The sequence below is a fragment of the Anomalospiza imberbis genome, chromosome 10, assembly GCF_031753505.1.
Source record: "Anomalospiza imberbis isolate Cuckoo-Finch-1a 21T00152 chromosome 10, ASM3175350v1, whole genome shotgun sequence".
Lineage (NCBI taxonomy): Eukaryota > Metazoa > Chordata > Aves > Passeriformes > Viduidae > Anomalospiza > Anomalospiza imberbis.
This window is the reverse complement of record NC_089690.1, coordinates 9,160,728-9,183,689: the sequence shown is the minus strand read 5'-3', so window position 1 is coordinate 9,183,689 and position 22,962 is coordinate 9,160,728. Positions and strand designations below refer to the sequence as shown.

The 22,962-nt window shown below is 40.9% G+C and overlaps 1 protein-coding gene across 4 annotated transcripts; it reads right to left on the bottom strand.

Annotated features, from left to right (window-relative positions):
• Nucleotides 1-534: 534 nt before the first annotated feature.
• LOC137479852 (cytochrome P450 2J6-like) lies at nucleotides 535-12,564 on the bottom strand. 4 transcript variants are annotated; one of them, XM_068200521.1, is made up of 10 exons: nucleotides 12,546-12,564; nucleotides 10,524-10,629; nucleotides 9,030-9,192; nucleotides 7,755-7,904; nucleotides 6,547-6,707; nucleotides 4,411-4,587; nucleotides 2,749-2,890; nucleotides 2,366-2,553; nucleotides 1,798-1,939; nucleotides 535-724 (listed from the first exon to the last, which is right to left on the bottom strand). In XM_068200521.1, exons 2-10 carry the CDS (start codon nucleotides 10,527-10,529, stop codon nucleotides 546-548), a joined length of 1,308 nt encoding a protein of 435 aa, XP_068056622.1. In that variant the 5' UTR covers nucleotides 10,530-10,629; nucleotides 12,546-12,564; the 3' UTR covers nucleotides 535-545. The 4 variants fall into 4 exon arrangements, with proteins under 4 accessions (XP_068056622.1, XP_068056620.1, XP_068056623.1 ...); XM_068200520.1 differs by lacking the exon at nucleotides 12,546-12,564 and adding an exon at nucleotides 1,356-1,389 and having other exon boundaries at nucleotides 627-724; nucleotides 10,524-11,981; XM_068200519.1 differs by lacking the exon at nucleotides 12,546-12,564 and having other exon boundaries at nucleotides 10,524-11,983.
• Nucleotides 12,565-22,962: the final 10,398 nt, after the last annotated feature.

Genomic DNA, 22,962 nt, shown 5'->3' with positions numbered 1-22,962 from the left:
ACTCAAATGCATTTCCTGGGATTTGGGTGTTGGTTTGTTTCTTTGGTTTTTCTTTTTTTTTTCTGCAACCTGTTGACAAATTAAAGTAGCTAAGTTCAGGACATTAAAACCAAAATAGAGCTTTAAAAGTGTGCTTTCTGCTGTCATATTACTTGAGGTCATCTGGCCACTCACAGAAGTGGCACCTACTCAGCTCTTGCTGAAATCCTCTGAATTTTCCTGAGGTTTGCTCAGGACTGAGCATGAGGATGGTTTTGCTGGGTTACGACAGGAGGACACGGCATGGCCTCAGCTGGGATCCACAGCATCTGGTTTCAAGCACTCTCAGAGGGAAGAATACAGTCAAGATCCCTGTGAGAATATCCATGACTTTCACAAAGAACAGACCAAAAAAATATATTGTTAGTTTGGATCTCGGCTTGCATCCGCTTTCTGCATAGCTCTGGGTAGACTAATATCAATAGCCAGAAGGAGGTTTACAAATTTGAGAGGAAGTTCATGGAGGTAAAGGTGGCTGTCTCATGCTGGCCTGTGGCTGCTGCAGCCTAGCGTGGGATGGCACAGACCCTGTAGGGGTGGGGCTGCAGAGTGCCCCCAAAAACGGGCTCCGTGCTGATCTTGGTCACTCCCTCGGGGAGGCGGAAGGTGAACGCCCGCAGCAGGCTGGCAAAGAAAATGAAGAGCTCGGTCCTGGCTAAGTGCTCCCCCAAACACACCCGGTGCCCTGCAGAGGAAAGGACAGTGAGCGTCTAGGAATTTATCAGTTTCATAATCACTTCGTTCATTCCTGTTGAAAGCAGAGGTGGGTTTTGTTTTTTGTTCAAGGAGAACAACTTGAAAGCCATAGAACTAAAACTATGTGAATTCCCTTTCAAAAAGATCCCATCAAATGTCCTAGCTTAGGAGAAACAAAATGAAAATTTCAATGAAAACCCATGAGGTGCCAACATAATTTCTTTCTTGACCTGACAGAAAAAAATTATTTTGCTTTTACAGAAGATATTGAACTTCAGGACCACACACAGAAAATCTGCCAGCTGTTTGTACATGCTTTAGTGAGTTGGCATCAGCAGAGCAAAATTACTTAGTAGTGGCATTTGCAGTTGAATAGAGGCTTGGTCACATAATAGGCAAAGCATGAGGCCCTACTGTTCATTTCCCAGGATTCCCATTCCTTGGCATCAGTGGTGTGAGCAGAAAAGGTGAATATTACATACACAAATATAAGGAAAGAAAAAGCTATTTGAATTAAGAAACCACTTCTGTGTGGACATTTAAGTGATTATCAACAAACTGAAACTGTCAGCAGGAACTTTTCTGCTAGGTATGATTACTAACAGTCTGTGCATTTTTACCTTGTTTCCTCCTTTTACAACTGGATTTTCAGTTCTGTAAGCTAGAATGTAATCCTGTGTTTATTAGGATGCCTTTTGTTTTTCTTTCAGCTTGTTTCTTTAGAAAGTATTGCAATTAACTCCAATACACACAGAACAAATTACTTCTCAGGAAAATAGCTAGGTGTAAAGAATACTACAGACAAAATTTGTGTATGACTGCAGCATGCAGCCAGCCTGAGAGGTTCTGGAGTTTGAGTGGGATTCCCACCACAGTGTCCTGTGAACAGTTTGGAGTCTGACAGCACAGAAGCCTCTCCTTTGGCAGAAACAAGCCAGGAATGTTCTTTCAAAGTAGGAAACAGCAGAGATAGAAGACGTTATCTGAGGAAATACCATGATCTCATACTTCTGTATTCATCATCTCATCTGCTGGATTAGTTCAAACTGTCAGTGCATTTACCTGCTGAGAATGGTAAGAAAGCTTCTCGAGGTAGAAAGTTTCCTTCTTTATCCAGAAAATGGCCAGGGTTGAACTGTCGAGGTGTCTCCCACTGCTCAGGGTCATACAGAACAGATGCTATATTTGGTATAACAATGGTGCCCTGCAAAGAAGAAACTGTTGTTTCAGTTCCTACTACTAGTGCCTGTCACCCATCAGTTTATGCTTGATGGATAAAACTGTTGCTTGTTGGCATTTGGGCGAGTGCCACGCTGGTCAGGAATGTCTTAACCAGTGCTTTGGCAATCCAGTTTCTCCTCTCAGTCCATCCCCTGCCAAGACGAGCTGGTTTCTGCAGTTGTTATGGGCAGGAACTTGTGGTGTCCCTGGCAGAGGCCTTAACAGGTGTGTGAGCATCTACATGCTAAGTAAAAGACTTCTTTCATTCCTGGTGCCACAGATAGTAACTCTTCCCCAGGCACCACATTCCTGAGTTTACTGGAGAGTAGTTTATAGATGGAACACTGGATACAAAACTGAAATGCCTCTCTGCCGAAGAAAGAACAGAAGCTGAAAAATGTGTCCATACCTTTTTGACAGGGAACCCCAGCAGAGTTGTGTTCCTCACACACAATCTGGGGACACCAACAAAGACAATGTTGCTGAAGCGCTGAATCTCATGAACCACAGCATTTGTGTAGGGCAGTTTTCTGCGATCCTCATAACAAATTAACTGGGAAGGACCCAGAACAGCATCCAGCTCCTCCTGCACTTTCGCTGTGGAGAAATATTCACCACTTCAGAGGAGAAAAATGCATAAAATACTTTAGGTGGTCACTTTTCTTGAAGCAACAGAAAAATGTATTATTTCAACATTGTACATTAGGTTTATACCCTGTGATTTAGTATTATTTAATGCCTGAGTTTAGTATAGGATAATAAAAATAGACAGGAAAACCCCACCACTCTCACCTTGGATGTCTGGATTCACAACCATATAGAGCAGTCCCCAGTACAATGTAGTGCTTGAGGTCTCTGATCCTCCAAGGAAAAGATCATTTATGACATATACCAAATTCTCTTCATCATATTTGGGCTTGGCCCCCTCTTTAGACTGTAGATGGTGATAAAAGTTGAAGTTAAAGCATGAAAATTTGGTTATCCTGTATGCCCTCTGTGTGAGAGCTGTGAGACTTCCACAGCTGGCATGTGCACAAAGAATAGTCAAAATTACAGTTTTTGAAGCATACTAAGAGTTCAATAGTTTCCCAAATAGGCACAGTAAGTCTGCATTGCTGTCTTTCATGAGGTGGATTATTCTTTCATCACAAAAAGGCAATTCTATGCTTGATGACTTAATCACAAAAGCTTCAAAGCACACTACAAGTTTGCAGTTGGCCTAGAGTGCACTTACAAGCAAGTGCCCTACAACATGTCACTCCTTGGCTTGGTATCAAATGGTGCCAGCAAATGCCAAAGGGAAACGTTCAGGATCAAAGGATTTCAACAGATTATTTTGAGAGTAATTTCTTTTCTCAGTTCAGGATAAATGTGAACTGATGGGCAAGAAGTACTCATGTATTTCCATCTGAGTGATGAGAGAGTAAAATAAAAATACAACTAGGGAAAATACATTAGGCAAAAACATTTTCAAACAAACAGATGTCAATAAATTGCACTGCTGACACCAGAGAAAGCTGCATCTTTGCCTCTAAAATGCTTATTTTAGTACATCTTGTTATACTCACTCAGATACTGAGTGTGAAATGGTGAATCAGCTCCTTTCAGAGCCCATGAGCCAACACTGTGAGGACACAGCAGCCTGACTAGCTGAAAGCTTAAGACCAGAAGTAGAAGCTACATAAACTTCATCTACCCCAAGAAAGAGATGCTTCTTTTACCTCCTGAAAAGTTTGAAACGGAAGCTAAAGTGCTCTTGGCAGAGCTTCTCTGGCTCAGTCCTACTTCCTACTATGGAAAATAATAGCCTGGGCAGGGAAGATGATTAATGCTGATTATGGCATTGTTTGTGAAATTGTTTTCTAGGCTTTCAATTTGAGTATGGGGCCAAGCCAGCCATGCCCCAAACAGTGGGGAAATTAGAGGTAACGTAGGGATGATGATTTCCTGCCAAGGGAAAAACCAGACAGTTACGTAGCACAAGGGCAGCCAGGGCTGGAGCACACACACACTGGATCCCAAAGAAGCATGCCTGCTATTTCAGGGCAGTGATTTGTGCATATGTTTTTAATCCCACTGTAAACATGAACCTTGCTGTAGAAGATGAGGTGGTCTACCAAAGTTATATAGCCTACAGGAATAAACTGTCTCATATTTATTACAGGATTGAAGTATACTCATATATATGAGTATACTATTTATGGATATTTATGGAAAGCAGATAAGAGCTCATGGGTTCACCTCCTATCATACCTGATGGTAATTCATTCACGTAACCAAAATACAAAACTGGATGCCTTTCTGAGACTTGTGAGTAAGTGCTAAGATATTGTATTCATGTTAAGAAGCTTATGAAATGTAAGAAACTATGGTGGAAGGGTCACACTGAGTGATTTAATGGTCTGTTTGACCTTATGCTTCATAACAGCATGATCAGCCAGAATGAGCACTTACTTTCTCAATCTCAGCCAGGTAAAAGTCAATGAAATCCTGTGGTTCAGCTGGTATCCCTCTCTCTACATGTCTTCTGATCTCCTTCCTAGCAAAAGAACTCAGGACATCATAGCAAGCCAACACCTTCTTATGAGGCCCAGGGAGGCGACACAGCAGCCAGGGCAGGATTTCATACATCTGCAGGAATGACACACAAGAGGTACCATGGATTCTCTGTCACTGACAAAGCTGCTTTTAGACACACCAAAAGGCTGAATTGTCCTGCCCAGAAATGTTGATAATGGAATAAACAAATTAGCATTGCTCTGAGCAGACTTTTGCCATCACGTGGGAAAGCTTTAATAGAACATTTGCCACAATTCCAGGGATCAAGGCAATTCTGACAACACTCTGCTCATGCCTCTAAGTTTACTTGGCTAATGAAGACCACTTTATGACCTCACTCCTGCACAGTTGGAGACCCCAGCTCTCACACACTCAGAATGTAAGGACATCCTTTCTGGATACCATGGGGCTGCTAAGATTAACAGGTCTGCAGCTTCAAGTAACTGCTGGAATTTTTGGAGCTCACAAAAATAATTGTTGTCTGGGTGTCACTCTAAGATAAGGGCTAATTTAGTTTTCCTAGTCAGAGTCTTCATGACTGCTAAGGAGCAATAATTGTTCTGCTGGTTAACAATATTGCATCCTCGGCGTGCTGTATATATTTACACACACATTTGTCAGCTCTAAGTACTGTCCTTTGCCTTGGATAGTTCTGTCTGTGCAGCATCTGCCATTCCACTCTGCCCAGCAAAGAGCAGTTCTATCTCCCCTCTGTGTTCTTTCAGACCCAACAAGCAAAGTCGCTCTAATTTTAAGGGACAGTTTGTAGGTTACTTCATTACCACTTCTTCACCTTTGTTTCCTTTCAGAATCACAACAAAAGATGTCCAAGACCCTAGAATATGTCTCACAGATTATTACACTTCAGAACCTGCTGTAACACTTCTCTGGCTCTAAAAGGAAAATAGTGGTGGAAATACCCTAAGATCCTGTTGGCCTTTTCCCTCCTGTTATCTGTTAGTTTACACCAATCCCTTTCCTCTTAACCTTTCACTGAAATGTTCTAAACTCATAGTAAGTGAGCTTAGAATAATTAACCATATTAATTAATCTCATTACTTCCTAGAATGTCTTGTAATTTCATTTTGTACTATAACCATCTTTTCCATTCTCATAACTCCAATCCACAGTGCTTAGAAGCTCTTGCAGCAGGATATCCTGAACCTCCTCTGTATGTTAAGGTCTCCTGGTTTTGGTCATCCACTAATTTAATCTACTTTTGTATTTTTAACTATGGGAATGTTGTATAGTGCTAGTCTCATATGACAGATTTGTTGAATAGCTTTACTGCCACATCAGCATTTTAGTTTGCCTTTTCCTATAAAAAGCAAATGCCAATTAAATTTGCTATGCCATCCACATTCCCCATTACACACAGCTTATCCCTCTTTAAGGGTCTAAACCACAAAGTCTAATTCATGAGGAATACCTCAAATGCACTGCAAGATGCTTCAAGTGCAAAGTTGGTCTTTATTGTGTTTTGTGTGAAGCAGCTACAAAAAAAATCTCTGACAGAACTTGAATTGTGAGACTGTCAGAGAAGGTATCTATTGTTTTTTCAGCATGTGAATGGTGAGCTACAACACAGTAAGGAATAGAGTAATAATGAATATTTTATCATTTATGAGGTAGGGGAAAAAATTTCAGCATATGATTTGCAGAGAGATAAATAGAAGAATGAATCCAATTATATACATTTTTGGAGGAGAGAAGTAAATAGAAGTGGGAGGAGCAGCACAGCAGAATTCAAATATATGACCAACTCCAGTTTCAAATTAAATTTAGAGGTTTCTGTTAATAATTTCAGAAATACTACAGGACTTAAAGCCCTTAAGCTTGCAAAAACCCCAAAAGAGTTCTTAAAAATGGCCTTAAAACCAAGGATGCAGTCATAAGGTCCCTCCCCAAGGACACTTCTTATCTTCCAGCCTACATTTGCCTGTTGTTCTGTATTTAGTGAGGATCCATTTTTGTATCTGCTCTTTCACTTTTGACCTATTTCAGAAAAAAACCGGCATATTATTTACTCACCTGATGAACAAAGCTACCTGCAAACCTGAATATTTTCTCTGTAGCATGGATCAGTTCATGGAAGGTTTTGTCCTCATCAGAGAAGTGATATCCAAAAACCACAGCACAAATTACATTTGAAATAGAATGGAAAAGAGGGAAAGAAGGATCCACAGGTCTTCCTGCAAACACAATAATTGGAATTCACTCTCAGTGGTTTTTTCAGGTGATCCTTATACAGATAGGACTTGACGTTAATAAAGATTTAATAAAATGTTTTCTTTATCCAGCTGGAGTGTGAATGAGGACAGAGATGTGGCACTAACACAAATTAAGGAAAATAAAACATAGTCTTAAAATAAAGAACACTGTTTAACTGTTTCCTCATAGCTCTAAAACAATTTCACAGCCCTTCCTGTGAAATAATGTTTTAGAGCTAAGATCAGTTCTAGGATATCACATCAAATCTGCTTTCTTCAGCTGTGAGGAGAGAATGTGAGAAGGAAATAGTACCACTGGACATGAACTAAGGGAAGTCAGCAACAGATATGTTCAAAAATGTAAAAAAATACTTGCAAGGAAAACCTGAAGGAATGCGGGAAGGTTTAAGAAGAAGAATAGACAGACAGGAACTGCAAAGTAAATATAATGAAACTATTACAATCTCAGCTGTGAGCAGTAAATCATATCTCTGTCTGATGATTTCTTCTAAAGCTATGAAACAGATATTCATAAAAAGTGATTTGGATAGAAATCATCCTGTCATGGACTCTAGGATTAACCTGATAATCCACTGAAGTTCCCTCCCACCTCCTACTTTCTTTGTTTCTCTTGCCAGTAGTTACTTTGCCAGATAGACATTAAAATAAGCAGGGCGCCCAATGTCATTGAAATTTAAGGAAATTACTAAACTCTGCAATACTGTTCAGTTACCGAGGGCAGGCAGCCTGAGAATGCTTTGGCTGGGCAGTTCAGCAGCATTGTGTCATTGCACAATATATCACAGACAAATTATCTGCCCATGGAGGTGGAATTTCAAAAGTTTCCAGCTTCACTAGATGTATGAAGAGCTATATAAGAAGGAAATACTTGTGATTCTAGGCTCTGTCTGCTCTTGTGCTTTGGTAAGTTTGGATACATCCCCTAGAAGGGGCAGGGAAGTTTGCATACTGAAGATATGGATCCATATCTAGACTGAAAAGCGCCTGATTTCTTAGCAGGTAAAATACCTTTGAGGTTCACAAAAAACTCCACCAGGTGAGAGGCCTCCTCTTGCACTCGATGCTCCAGGCCTTTTTTCCCCATACCCAAATTGCGTAGAGTCATTATTCCAAAACGTCTCTGCTGCTTCCAGGAGCGCCCACTTGCAAGTATAATACCTGAGGGTGTTCCCTGGCATGTTAATATTTGCCACAGACATGGAACAATTCATTTAAATATATATTATACAATACATGGAATAAATCAGAGAATAGACTGTGATACAAGTATCTTTAGTTGAAATTATTGGTAACAAAAAAATCATAGCCAAGCATACCGAAACTATAACTAGACCACATGTTCTTAACATTGAATGTAAATAATCATTGAAAAGAGCAATCTAAGGATTTTCTGACTGCACCATTTCTTGATGCCTTAAAAAACTCTGAAACACCTTAAGATGCCTTTCTAGGAAATCTGCTTTAGCCATACTCCAGTAATCGTTCTCAAGACAGGAATAATTGGATGAATTTCCACAAAGTAGAGTTCAGGACAGGGTATGTTTGTGGAGATATAGATCAATTAATGTGATGGTTGCAGGCTGAGGTGATGAAGGTGAAAGATAAGTGACATTTGGGCTCTGTTGCTACCCTGGAAGAGACAGCACTCCATTAATTGTTAGATTGCAGTCCTGGTCACCTGAAGAGCTCTGAACTGCTTCTGTGAAGGTGAGGCTTCAACCAGCTTTAAACAATCTGTGTCTGCTTTGGTCTAGCAACTGCAGGGGCTGGAAAAAAACACTGCAAACTGTTGGAATACTCTAAGAATAAGTGAGTTTTCCTGTGTTGGAGGCACTCTCACAATCAAAAGGTATTCACAAAATGTCCCCAAGTACAGAAATGTGAATTCTGAAGTAGGGATTTATAGGTCTCTTACTCATGATGGAAAGTGTTTCGCAACCATAATGTATACAGTTACCAAACAAGCATTGCATTCATGTGATGTACAGCAAAATCATGTGTACCACAGTGGATTAGTCTGTGATGAGGGCAAGATTGCTGGGTTCTGGGTTGGATCACATACAAACATCTTCAATACAGCAAAAAGGACACATAGAAACAACATGGAGTGTTTCCTAGGCTAGGGAAAGCTCAATGCAAAAGGCACTATGGCAAACAGTAAGGTATTCTGAAAAGCCAGTGAAGGACTCGAACAATATCTGATGGAAAATCGTTCTGAATGGGAGGGCAGAGTACTTTTCAAGTCAACATTCCTTTACACTATTAATGGCAGGAAAATCTCACCTTTTCCTTTGGCCAGTGCTCTGAAGAAAGGTGACACCAGCCTCCCAGAAACATCTTCAGGGTGTGTGGTCACACCATCCTTCACTGCTTGAAATCCATTCAGTATAATCACTGGGACCCACCCAAACCACAGAGTGTACATGTTACCATGAGTCTTTGCCAGCTGTAAGTGGAAAAGGTGCCAGAAAAAGAACAGATGAATCCCCATATATAGATCTCAAACAGACACTGCACCTGCTATTCACCAGCCCAGTGGACAGCTTTGTGCTGAAAACATCATCTCCACACATATAATTGTAGCTAGAAGCAGGAAGAAGCTGTTGTTTTGCTGAGAATAAGGCTTTCAGCAGCCAGTTTTATTTACCCTGGGGAGAAGTTATTTTCTTTTCAAAGCACATTCTGCAGCAACTCTACAGCAAGAGAAAGAAAACTTTGTACTTTATGTTGCTGTACTTTATGTTGCATCACCTCCAACCCCAGTATTTTGTACCTTGTTAATTGAACAGCTACACTGTGCACCACCCTGGGGCTCTGTGCCTCCAGCAAGTCCTGCCTTTGCAAAATGAAATAAGCTGATAAAACCTGCACCATCTGTGTGCTCCAGGAGAGGACATGGACACAGAAATTAGCCAACAGCCATGAAGTATCAGTGGGCTGCATTTGAGTCCAGGGTTTCCTCATAGTTCTGAGGAGAGCACTTACCATTGGGCACAGCAGAGGTATCCAAGCAGGGATGGCTGTATGGCAGAGGAACTCCAATCATGCATAAAAAAAGCTTTGTACAAGGATGGACTCTGCTCTAGCACACCCACAATGATACAGAAAAGGTGTCAGACAGTGTCTAAGGTGCCATGAAAATTACATCCAGTTGATCACACCAGACACTTGCTTCTCCTCATATTTATTTAGATTCTGGCTTTCCTCTCCCTGCTAGAGCGTCACAGCCTGAGTCTGCTCTGCACACATTGGCCCATGTGTGCTCTCAGGCATCCGCCTGAACTAGAGGTCACCTGCAAACAATTAGAGGAATTACTGCAGCTGTCACTAACAATAAACACTTTTCAGGAGCTGTAGAAGATGGAGAGTAAATGCCCCTCCTGTACTACATGCATACTTGCACTGTATTACCCACAAATTAGGCAATGCCAGTGAGAATTTTAAAAAGTATCCTGTAGGGATAGCAGATATAGCTGTCACTATAGTGGATACAGCTTCACGTAGCAGTGCAGAATCATCTTTTAGATTATTGGTATTCTCCAACTTTAATAACAAGTCATAAATTCTGTTCCCAGGTTGACTTGATTCTTAAGGGCATTAACTTTCTCATGAAGAAGACATATTCCACATAAGAAAGTGGCTCAAATTCAGGAATCAGTTGATCTTTATATGTCCACACCTTGTCTGTATCTTTCCCAGACTTAAAACCTTCAATTAATCACAATTTTTTAAGTCATGGCTAAAAATAACCAATTAAGAGCATATTAAAAGAAATACCTCCATCAGAAGATCCCGATGAAACTGAAAGTTCAAGTGCACCAAGTTTCCAAGCAATGGGAGAGGAGTTGGTCCAGGAGGGAATTGCTTGCAAGCTTTTTGCAGCCTGAAAAACTCAACAATTAACAAAAAAATGACAAGGACTATAAAACCTTGAGTTATTGTTAGCATTTCTGAGCTAATTTGCCAGCTGATTTATAGCTGTCTCTATCAAAAAGGAGGTACTGGAGCTGGGAAAAAGTAATCTTGCTTCTTGTTCCACCAGTTTTGTCTGCAGACTGAGTTCTACAAAGTCTCAGCTCCTTTCCCTCCCTCTGTCCCTCCCTCTTCATCAATGCCTGCCCCTTTCCTGCACCCCATCTATTTGCCATACTGAGATGTATCAAACTGATCCCTGATCAAAAGCACATCTCTCTGCTTTCAGCAAGCCTCAGTATCAGAATGTGGAATCACTGGTACTCAAGGTATTTTTCCTGAAGCTTGTGTCATGGAACTGCTGGTGTCTGTTGGGAGATCTGGATTGGAGTGACTCCAGGTGAGAGCCCTTGCTCACCACTGGGCATGAGATGAGTGAAACTCAGTTTTATCTGCTTTGGGAACTTTAAAAACACACTTAGTGATTTGCCTTACAATGACTTAATTCAGATTAAGAGTGTTACATACAGTTCTACATAGAGTTATGTAGAATATAGTTACAATAGTATAGAGTATATATTTACAATAGGTTAGATTGGATATATGGTATGCACTTACAATGGGTAAGATACTCCAGGCACTTTAGTCACAAACATTATTTAAATGTGGTTGTAAATTCAAATTTGCCTGCCAGTACACACAGTTTACACAGGCAAAAACAAGTGTAGTTACAGACTAAAGATGCAATTAGAAGATGAGATTGCTACATGTGATTTCTGAAAAATTGGCCTTGAGCGTTCAAACCCTTTTTTCCAGTAAATGGAAAAAATAAGCATTTCACCAAGTAAGCACTAATGACACAGTGCTTAAAAATTCACATTACAATTAAATAATTCAGAAAATCACAACATTACAATTTTCATATTCAAAAATAAATTAAATATTAAATTCTAATTATTTTTATACTTTTTTAATATAACCTAATTGAAAGCTTCATATGCCTTTTTTTTCCTACATTTTTAAGTCAGTTTCAGAATCCTGGCTATTATTACCAGTTCTCAATAAATTTACAGGACACATTAATCTGTCCTCTGATAATAAAGGGATTCACACTGAGTTTGAAGCACAGACAGGGCGAAAGCTCTGTGTGCCAGCAACCAGAGGATTCAATCTTGCATTGCAAGAGAAACGTCTTCACTAAAAATGAGTTCAAGTCTGAACAAGAAACTGCTGTGCCCTTCAATGCAGACATAAATGTGGTATTTTGCAAAGCTGGCAGCATAAAGAAAGTGATGTGACTCAGTGATAGCCATCCATCTCCTTCAGCTGGCAAGGCTTTGCAGCTTCTGTGGGCACACACGTGCCTGTGTTATACAGAGAAGGCAACACGAGAAGGCAACATCTTTTATCACCTTATCTGCGCATATAATGGGCAACATGGTGGGAATTAGGCTGAGGTGGGTCCCGTGGCTTTGCTAAAACCAGTGCAAATTAGGTACCATTGCCTGTTATGAGGCTGAAATCAGCAAAACATAACATCGGAAAAATTTGTTTCTTCAAACCAAAATATCAGTTTCAAACTTTAAAAAATGTTAGAAAAAAAAGGAAGAAAGACAGTTCTGTGTGCAGACAATTTAAGCCAGAAGAAATTACATAAATTTTATGAATAGACTAAATGCAACCATGTTCATCTCTTCTCTATTTAGTTCAGATTCCATTGTTTAATTTTAGATGTTTCATATTGGTATTGTATTAGTATTTTGATATCAGTAAATGAATTGAGTTCTTTCAGAACATGGGTCAGGTTTAACTGGAATCAAATCACCAGTGTCAGAAGCAGGACAAAGCCAAATGAACCAGCCAGCAATTTACCGTGCCAGATGTTACTGTTAGCTTTCCTTTTCCAGTGTTTTTAAACTTCCCCAACTGTCTGAAGCCAGATGCATGAATAGTTACTTCCACCAGTACCTAAGTCACTGGATGAAAGAAAATCAGGATCTTGTGTTCACATGGACCCGTTCCTGTCTGATGCATCCTCTTCTGGACAGACTATCAGCAATATTTGCTGGGTTTGTATTCTTGGCAGAAAACCCAGCTTACCTGAAAAATGGTAGCCAAAAAAAGGGCAGTGCAAAGAAGTGAAGGCAGAGCCAAACCAGCAAGTTTTAATGAGAGTTATCAGGAAGCCAAAGTTAAGATTTTTAGTGGACTTAAAAGCACAGTGTGAAGTCTCAGGAAGATTAGCACAGTGCTTGCAAAAGTAAAGCTGTGCAGATAATGCAACAATCAAACAAGCATGGTCCTGAAACACTTGAGCAAGCAAAGGTTTAATTTCAGCTCTGGGACATCAATATTTCAATATAAAGAATAAACTGTAACACGTTTGTCAAGAGGGAATGTCATAACGGAATTAGGATCTCTGAAGCACAGGAACTATTCATACACTGGGCACAAAGAATCAGTCAAGTGCCTTGAGTGAGGCTTCAAATAAATAATATTTAGAAGTGGAAATTGCACAATACATTGCTACACTTTTTAAATCTTTGCCCACAGTTGTCTTCAGGAACTTGCAAAATTCACAAGGCAGAATGAGCCTAAAACCTGGGAGCATTAAGGCTGCAATTCAGTGGCACAAAGAGTGGGGAGAAAATGATATAATTGATGTTAATATCCAAAATAAAAATGAGAAAAGCAACAGAAATGGGACTGGCACCCCTGGTCCTAGTTGCTGCATGACCTTTTGTCACAGAGAATTTGCCTAAGAGAAGAGTAACTTGATGTTCTCTGGGTAGATTACTGGGAACTGCATGATGCCTCTGTGTAAGAAATATCTGTATGAGTTTCTTGTAATGCTGGAAAATGCAAAGTACCTGGGATCATCTCCATAATTTCTGCATAACAAGCTTGAGGATGCAAACAAAATCCCTCAAAGGGTTAAGAAAATCAACAGGAAAAGACAGTAAAAAGATGTTAGAGGATATCTTTTTAAGCCTGACATAAAGAACTCTTTCTGTGTTCACAAAAAGAGGCTGAAATCAGTATTTTTATATTAGGAGCCTTTTTGTAGGGCAACAGCACTGTGCTAGTCCTGCTAGTGAGTAAGGGAGGATGTACAGGCCTATGGGGGTAAAAATAGAAGTTCAAAGTCCACAAATACCATCTTTTCAGAAACGTCTGAGAGAAGCACCAGCAAAAATATGGCAAAAAAATGTGAAATGCAATGGTGATGTTATGAGCTGGAGAAGTTTATCATCTGAATCTCTATCAGTGGTTTCCTCACAGCACAGCTGATGACTGCCAAGAAAAGGAAAACCACAATGACAGGACAATGATGGCAGAGCACTTTTAAGTCAATCTAAATAAACAAACTCCATGAGAGACTCCCACAAAATCTAAGCACCCAGAAGTGCGTGTCATAACAGTTTGTCACAAAAATACATCCAATTCAAAATCCAGGGGAGTTGCAGTCAAAGAGCAAATAGTTGAGAAAATACTGAAACTAATGCTGAACATAGGTCAGGAACTGGTAAAGGCAAAGCTAAAGCAAGACCAGTAGCTGGCTGCCCATGTTTTTCACCCCAAGGATATCAAAATAAAGCACCATGTAGTCATTCCACAGTCTTAACATTTCACAGAATAGAGAAAACAATCTGTATGATAAAACAGATAAAAGTTAACCTGGGTTTTTTAAACTTGAAAACATTACAAACTTGGTTGATAAAGCAATGGCATCAAAGTTACATTACTTAAAATGTTCTTCAATTACTTTAAACCATTTAAGAAAATCTAAAAATGCTGTTTGTCCTAAGGGAAATGGGAAGACAGAGAGTTAGATACAATCTCCTCGAGCTGTGCACTGAGAAGTGCAAAAGTCTTGGCACCAAACCTGCCTCAGCTACACACTGGCCAAGGACTCAGGGGCGCCCCAGTCAATCTTGCTGAGTGAAGGAGTAAAAGAGGGTTTGGAGGAAATTTATCTTGGCATGGCTGACCAGGAGATCATAAGTGTGTTCAGACACATCAGGGACAAACAAACTCTGAAGCAGAACAACGGGCATCCTCCAGAATAAAAATACTGACCTCAAAATAGCCTCAAATGCAGAGGATGGCTGTGAGGATGGTGTTCCACTTCCACTCAGGTCCCAGCAGTCTGAGATGACCTGGTCAATCTGCCATTGTGTTCAGAATGGACACATGGCAGAGAGTCATTCTCAACTGAAAGCATCAGCTCTGGGGATTGACTCAATGTAGTTACATCTTTTTGTAGTTACAAAAAATGCCAATAATATTTGAGCTAGATCTTGATTTACCTAGGATGGTATATCAAGTGTTCCCAGCAGGGAACACTGCAGGTGATTGCTTCTCTCTTGGCATGTTTACCAGGTTGGTTGCAGATTGTGAGCATGGCAATTATAAGCATGAGGAGAGAAACAGAGCTTTAAAGGGTTGCAGGTGTTTGTACCAGGGACTACAAAGTGAGAAGCAGCTTTTCAAACCAGAAAAGACTTGGAGATTAGGAAAGGCTGAGAAGGTTGTGTGGAAGGAACTAACAGCAGGTCTGTTAGCTAAAGGAGCGAGAAGAAGCTGAGAAGCAAGAAGCTGATAAGGAGCTCTCTTCAAGGCTGTTACCAAGGAGACCAAGAGAAGAGAGGAACTGAAGAAAGATAAGGAGGGAACTTTGCAGCTGGACAAGAAAGTTAGCTGAAGTCACTGTTACTTTTTACCAATGGTGTTATGTTGAATTATTGTGGCCAATAGTAAGGGTAGAAGAAGTATAAACAATTAGAAAGTGTATAAAAGGTCAGCCATTTCCATAATAAAGAGTTGCCATCAGAAGACTGCTTTTGTGACCGCCTCAACAACGACAAGGTTGAAGTAATGTACAACAGTGAACAAACAAGGTACTAGATAAAGATTGAAATACCAATATGACCCCCACCCTGTCTTTGATTGTCATAAAACAATCCATAGGAACAGAATGTCAATATCCAGGAGCTTACAATGTCTATTCTATGAAACCAGGGTTAAAAACATCCAGATATAAGCACTGACCTAGAACTCCCATGTACTTTATACAATACTAAGAATAAGCAACAATTTCCCTTCTTTAGTTCACACTCCAGAAAATATTACAGGGTGCTTTATCATTACTAGATACATTTGAGATGCATCAAGGCAAAGATGTATATTGCTACATATGAAGGCAAGAAATTACACAGCACTACAGAATTTTTTATAATTAAAATGTCTAACGGAGCAGGCTTTCTAATCAGGCAAGTATTAATACTCCTAAATTTGCATGGTAGGAATTTAAATGCAAAACATGAAAGGCAGAACCAGCACAACTCAATAATGTATTCTAATTACTACACTCAACTTGTAGCAATGCATTATCCCAGATTCATATAAATGGAGCTGTACCAACTCCATTACCTCTCTCCACCTCACACTTCCCATTGTAATCCTTTGCAGCCAGGCATTTTCAAGTCTCCAAAGTCTTTAATTAGGGTGTGGCAAAGAGTAAAGCTACAGGAGGCAGAAACCAAGTGAAGCCTGAAATAGAAGCAGCCACATGGTCATTATGGAGGGTCAGGATGGCTCATAACCCAGAGGAGGTAACACATCCTCTGGCCAAAACTGTGACTGGCAGCTCAGCCTTCAATTACTCCATCATTTCTCACAGGCTTTTCTCAGGCAGAGCTCTTTTCTGTAACATTTTAGATTTGAGAGGCTGATTTAGCAGCCTAAACAAGCATCCAAAAATACTTTGGAGAAAGATTTAGGGGACATTTCTGTATTTTATTTTCTATAGCTTGAGTAGGACAGAAACCCCAAGCAGTAGCCCAGAAGGTCAATAAACCTCCATCACACACTCCTCAATCTCCAGCACGGTGGCAGGGGCAGCAGCCCTTTGAAGCATTACACTAATTGCATTAAGCTGCTAACAGAGAACATCTGTTTTATTAAAGTGGCGAAGTGACAGTTAGCCATGCATAAAGTGCAGGGGCCAGAAGTCGGATTCATGCCTTTCTTCCCTGTCCAGGGAAGCTTTTTCTCCTCACTTCCAAGGAAAGCTGAATGATGGGGACTTGCAGTAGTGCTAATATGAAGGGAACAAGGGGATTCAGTTACACACTGTGTGTGGCAAGAAATTCCCTTCAAAATTGAATTTAAAGCTGGGACTATGCCCTGACAGGCCCCGTTAATCTGCCCTGTCTCAACATCTGCCTCTCTGCTGCTTCTTTGTTGCTTTTCTACCAGTTCCCTGAGGGAGGGAGGGACACATGTAACCAATGCCCCTCCACATTTATCCGAGTCTCCTATGGAAGAGAGCACTGGGACAATGCTGCTCACAGCTCTGCCATCCAGCGCCTCCCTCCAGGAAATAACTTCCAGCACCTATGGCAACTCTGCTAGTGTGACTTTCAGGAAAGATGGCAAGCACACTCAGCAGCTTTCAGCATTTGACAATTACTTACAGATTATATAATACTGTATAACAATGAATAGGCAGTCACTACCACCCTTACCATCAAAGGGTGGCAGCGACTGTATAGTCATTTGTTATACAGCATCCAGGGATTAGCACTGGTACTGGCAAAGACAATGCAGGCCTTTAGACACAAGCTTCCCAACTGATTGCACATGAAATAACTACAGTACCTAGACACATCCCCCAAATTAAGCAAGAAAAATATATTAAAAAAATCACCTGATTTTTATTGATTGTTCCAATTATGATATTATTACTTGTGCAATGCAGTAGCAGTGTCCAGAAACGTCCTTTTCTCCAAAAAATATTCCACGACTGTTGTGATAAAAGGGATTGAGAAATACCACCTGAGGTCAAAACTGTTATTCCTCCTGTAGCTGTTAAGCTGCATGAAATTTTGTTCCTTGCACTAATATTCCTGAGAGAGACCTCTGAGTTTCTCACATAAACTGGGAAAGCCATCTTCTACCACAGAAAACAATCTGTATCCTCCTAAACATCCATCACTTTTACATATTGTCCCTGTCAGCTTCTCTGCATCCTCTGGTTATGTGTGACAGCTGCAGTGAGGATTTATGGAAGAGAGTGGGGATGTCAAACACACGTGGGACAGCACAGGGTCACAGTTCTGGACCTGGAGAGAGAGAATAAAAAAAGTGCCCCTCAGAAGCTGCAGACTTCTTGTACAACTGTCAAGAATGATGTTGAGGCGCTGGACTGTGTCCAGAGAAGGGAAATGGAGCTGGTGACCTATCTGTAGCACAAGTTTGATGAGGAGCAGCTGAGGGAGCTGGAATTATTCAGCCTGGAGAAAAGGAAGGACGGGAGGGACCTTATCCCTCCTTTCAGGAAGTTGTAGAGGGATAAGGTCCCTCCTGTCCTTCCTTTTCTCTCCCAAGTAACAAGCAGCAGGACAGGAGCAAATGGCCTCAAGTTATGCTAGGGATGTTTTAAATTGAACATTTGGAAAAATTTCTGCACTCAAAAGGTTGCCAAGTCCTGGCACAGGCTGCCCAGGGAAGTGGTGGAGTCATCATGCCTGGAGGTATGTAAAAGATGTGTAGATTTGGCACTTGGCACATGGTTTACCGGTGGACTTGGCAGTGCTCTGGTTGTGGTTGGATTCAATAGTCTAAGAGGTCTTTTCCAACCTAAACAAATCTATAATTCTATAATTAGAGAAAAGTAGGGAGACATGTTGTACTGCTCAGATTCATGGAGTACAGGGCTTTCTTTGATCAGAGGAAGGCATTGTTCAAGGAGAATCTCTTTGGGCAGGTCTTTGTAAAGCATCCTGTCAAACACATCATAAAGATAAAAGGCAATTTTAGTCTTAATTGACTGCCCTACTGCAGAAGCTCAACCTGGATAAAGACCAACAAGAAGCTAAAATTGATGGAGAATAGCCATAATTATTTTGTTAAGCATTTCCTCGTTTGTTTTCATTTTGCTTTTTTGTTTTTTTGGGTGTTTTTTTTGGGTTTTTTTTTTTTTTGGGGGGGGGGGTGGAATGTTTGGTACTGGTATGGGGTTGTTTGTTTGTTTTAATTATCTCAAAGTTTTCTCTTGGCAATACTGAACAGAAAGGAAAGGAGTGAGGCAAAGCAAATGAAAAAAAATATTCTGCTTCTAAGCCTCATGGGTTGCAATTCCCACATTTCAAACTGTATAATTACTTTGTTTTTCCTATGTCTGGGCCTGGTCAAATGCCACTATCTTGCCTGGAGAAAATGAAAGTTAGTGCAAAGCACACAGTAGCTTGTTTGGAAGCTTCCCTGGTGCACTGCATTCCCTTTTATGGGAGAGACTGTGAGTGCAGAGAAAATTATGAACTTTTTATCTTGATCAGAGAGCAGAAAAGCATGATCACGGTGAATAATATCCATGTAATCAAAAAACCACACAGCTCTACCAAAAGGTCCGAGAAATCTTTTAAGGACGCCGTATTGTATTAGATCTCATACTCAGCCAGTCCCATGCTGTCGGCAAATGAAGGCGTGATGGGCTCCAGCATCCCCTGCTAGCACGGGTGTGTGGAAGGGCAGCTCCTGCTCAGACAGCCTCTGCTGCCCTCTGCCTGGTGCCTCTCAGCTGCTGGAATACCCACACGGGATCGCTTTGGGCTGTGCAATTCCCCCTTGATGCAGGCTGAATTAGCCAGCACGCTTCCTGACAGCTCTTGGTGCTCTCCATGAGGACAGACAGCTTCCCTTAGCCGCAGCATCAGACCCAACACAGGTCAGGACTAGATCCCCAAACAGGGGAGATCCCCCAGAGCTGTGCCCAGTTCTGCCAGGACAGGCCAATGCCACAGTGGTGTCAGAGAGTGGCAAGCCTGAAATCCCATGTACCTCTGCCTGCAGGTCCCATAATGGCTTGCATTTCTCTAGGATTTTTGGTGCTGTCCATGAGTGCTGAAACTACTCTCAATATTAGGGGTGGGTGGTGACATTTGTCCCTTCCCAAAACTTCCCACAAGCAGGCTGAAGGAAGCTGCCTGTCTTACCTGAGAAACCAGTCACCCACAGTTTGTAGTTGTCAGTCCAAGCTGAATTTACAAGGCAGAGCCGATGCTCATGTGACTGCACCATTAAAATAAGAACTTGTATAGTGCTAAAAAAGGTACTTAAATAATATAAAACACTCCAATTGTTTTTTTTTCTTTTTCTCTGTAATGCTCCTTAAAATGCAGCTTTGTAGAATACCATCATATCATCAGCTGACCACAGAATATATTCATATTATTAGCTCATCTGTAATCTCACCCGCTGTATCTCATAAACTGTTGGGGGAAAGGGCTGGAATTTTGTTATTGTTATTCCTTTAACATTTGAATCTCACACTGCAGGACAGCAAATAAATAGTTCCTGGAGCGTTTGGCTAAAAATAGCACAGGCTATGATTTCTTTGCAGATATTAGGAGGAGTTTATAAGCTTTTCACTAAGCAAGAGATATCCCAAAGTCAGCTGAAATATTAAATCAAATAAATACAGTTCATTGGCATTTTTGTCTAATTATTTAAATGTATTCATACAGTCTAAAATAGCCTGTCTCAGAAATTCCTAATGAAAACTTCCTAATTTTTCCACTAAGTCTTTTATTCAAGAATGTCCAAAGAAAATATTTTGGTTCAGGACAGCAAACTTGAGTTTGAATTCTATAGCTTTTAGAGGCATTTTGAGTCACTGCAAAACTAAAATGTATCCTTCTGCTGCAGCTTACTGCTCTGTGGAAACCATAATGATCAAGGAAAAAAAATCCCAGAGAAATTCCCAGGGAAAATTGTAACTGCAGTAAGAAAGGAAGGAGGGAATAATGAAAGATGCTGGAATAGGGTCTCTCTCACCTCTTCAACTATGTGACATTAAAACTACTTAGGAGAAGTATCCGTGTTATGGCACCTTCACACTTTCACAAAGGTAATAAATCCAAATAAAACTGTCCTACATTTAAGTTTCTTTGAATTTAGACAAGTTTTGGAATACCTCTTTCTTACCTTGCTGCAGACATCAGTTTGGATCTGGTGGCATCAAGAAATTAGGCCTTACCCAGGTCTGGTGCTTTTACTGACTATCAAGGTCCTCAATTAAATATCCAACAGTTCAAGATGCAGGACAGAATCCCATTCAGTGCATCCTTCCAGTTTGACATGGTACTATTCATATGCATGTCCTGACTTTTCCATGAAGTTTTATCAAGCTTCAGATACCCCACATTTCCACAGAGTTTGTGTGATAGTGTCAAAGCCACATTAAAGAGCAGTAAATTCCATTAACAGCTTCTCTCTTGAAAGCAGGCCTCTAGCATTGTCATCAAACAGAACTAAGTAACTTTGACGTTATTTGGTGAGTAGTGACTCTGCTTTCTTTCCAGTGCTTACAATCTGATTATTTGTAGGATAGTCTGAGAAGTGCAATCAGGCTGGCTGATTTATATCCCTGCAACTTCTCTTACCTTCTGAAGACAAGGAAATATTTGACATTTTCCCATCCTCCACAGGTTTTCATAGATAATTGCTAATAGCTCTGAGGCTGATACTGTTCCCCTAAGTGCCCTGGGATGAATCAGCTCAGCCAATTTGAAAATATCATGTTTATCTAGCTATTTTCTAACTTCTTCCTAGCCTAGACAGAAATCTTCCCTGAACACCGGTGGTGTTGAATGCATTGGCCATTTTCATTGACAATAAAAGCCAAAAAAACCATCAATTTTCCCATCTGCCAGAGAGCCTTCCTGATATCTGCAGTTCTGAGAAACCACCAGTTTCCTTTTTCCTCATTATACTACTAGAAAAACGATTTTTTTCTTTACTACTTATATTTGCTTTGTGTATAAACTTTAAGTGAAAAGGGTGTCAGATGAGCATCACAGATTCACAAGGTTCTGAGCCTCTCCAAGAGCTACACGAACCCAAAATCTTCAGCTTTGCCTCTCTACATTTTCTGTATTTTCCTTTATTGCCAGGTCTTCCCCTGTATGCTTGAGCAGGTGCAAGCAGCACTACAAAAATGGAGCCTGAGGAAGACATGAGAAATAACATAGAAGCAATGAAGAATTTCAGAGAGAGGAATGAAGGACGTGTGTGTGACGGGATGTCTCCAAGACAGCCCTTAAAGCTCAGCAGCCTGACTGGAGGTGACACCACACAGCCAAAGCTGAGAGAGTTGGCACTTACTTCATGAGTGGGAGCTGGGCTTCTCTCAAATCTGCTCTCTTGGCCTTCTGTGGCAGTATCAACCAGGCTTTAAAAAGCTCAAAAAGACCAGGCTTTTTTAGAAGATGAGCTCAAGTGACTCACTTTTTAAAAAGATCAGGCAGGAACAGAAATGCAAAGGCTCTGAAAAGCCCAGCTCTCCCATCTTGGTGCTGTGAGCTTCCCTATGACATCCTGCTGCTGCCACAGCTCACGTGCTGGGCTCTCATCCCTTGGACATTTCTGCACAATGGAATAGAAACCACCCACAAGCAGTTCCTGTCACAGGCAGGCACCAATAACCTGCCCACACATGAGGTGCAGGGTGCTCTGAGGCACCCTGTGTGTCTCCTCTCACACCCCTGCAGGAGTGGTGTTTCTGCCCCTGGTTCTTGCTTGTGCCATTCCCATGGGTTCAGGCAACTCTGCCTGCTCCAGCTGCATAAGGGCTGTCCTGGCCATGATTCCAGCCCAGGCTCATTTATGAGCTGCCCTTCTGGAAGGATATCTGGGGAAGCATGTGGCCATCAGGAGTGACAGCATCACAAAGCAGAGATGTTAATGCTTGTAATGCTACTGATGTTTCCAACTTCATTTCTAAGCAGCAATGACAGCTCCAACATCCCCAAATCACAGTGGTTTCGACTTTGCCTTATCTCCCCATGCACACATGCAAATCCACACAGACTTTGACATCAGTTTCTACCATGGCACAGTTTTCTGTCACATAAAATGTCAGGATGTGATCTTCCATATTTCACTAGTGCAAGCCTGCCATTTAATTTAATAACAGCTAAATATCAAGTGGTTACTATTTTGATGCTGTGTTCCATCAGCCACTGAATTAGAGATAATGAGGCAAATCTAAAATTGTGATTCATGGTGAATTGCCCAAACTAATCTCAATCACACAGCGGATGACATCGAGTGATAACTGATTCAACAGATGATCATCTGTTCAGCTGTCCTGTCCTCTCTCACAGAAACAGGAACATTAATGAAGGCCAAGTTCACTTATCCTTTACAAGACTTTTCCAAACAAGATAAATACTTAACATGGGAACCATTTTTTCCTTTCTGCTAATTATAGACTCTTTAATTGTATTTGACTAGTATT

Excerpts from the sequence above, each read along its gene's own strand:
- LOC137479852 (XM_068200519.1), bottom strand. The coding sequence starts at position 10,694 with ATGCTAACAATAACTCAAGGTTTTATAGTCCTTGTCATTTTTTTGTTA. Across the intron at positions 7,905-9,029 it reads AGCACTGGCCAAAGGAAAAG|GTATTATACTTGCAAGTGGG; the intron begins GTGAGATTTTCC and ends GAACACCCTCAG. Across the intron at positions 4,588-6,546 it reads CAGGTAGCTTTGTTCATCAG|ATGTATGAAATCCTGCCCTG; the intron begins GTGAGTAAATAA and ends TCATTCCTGCAG.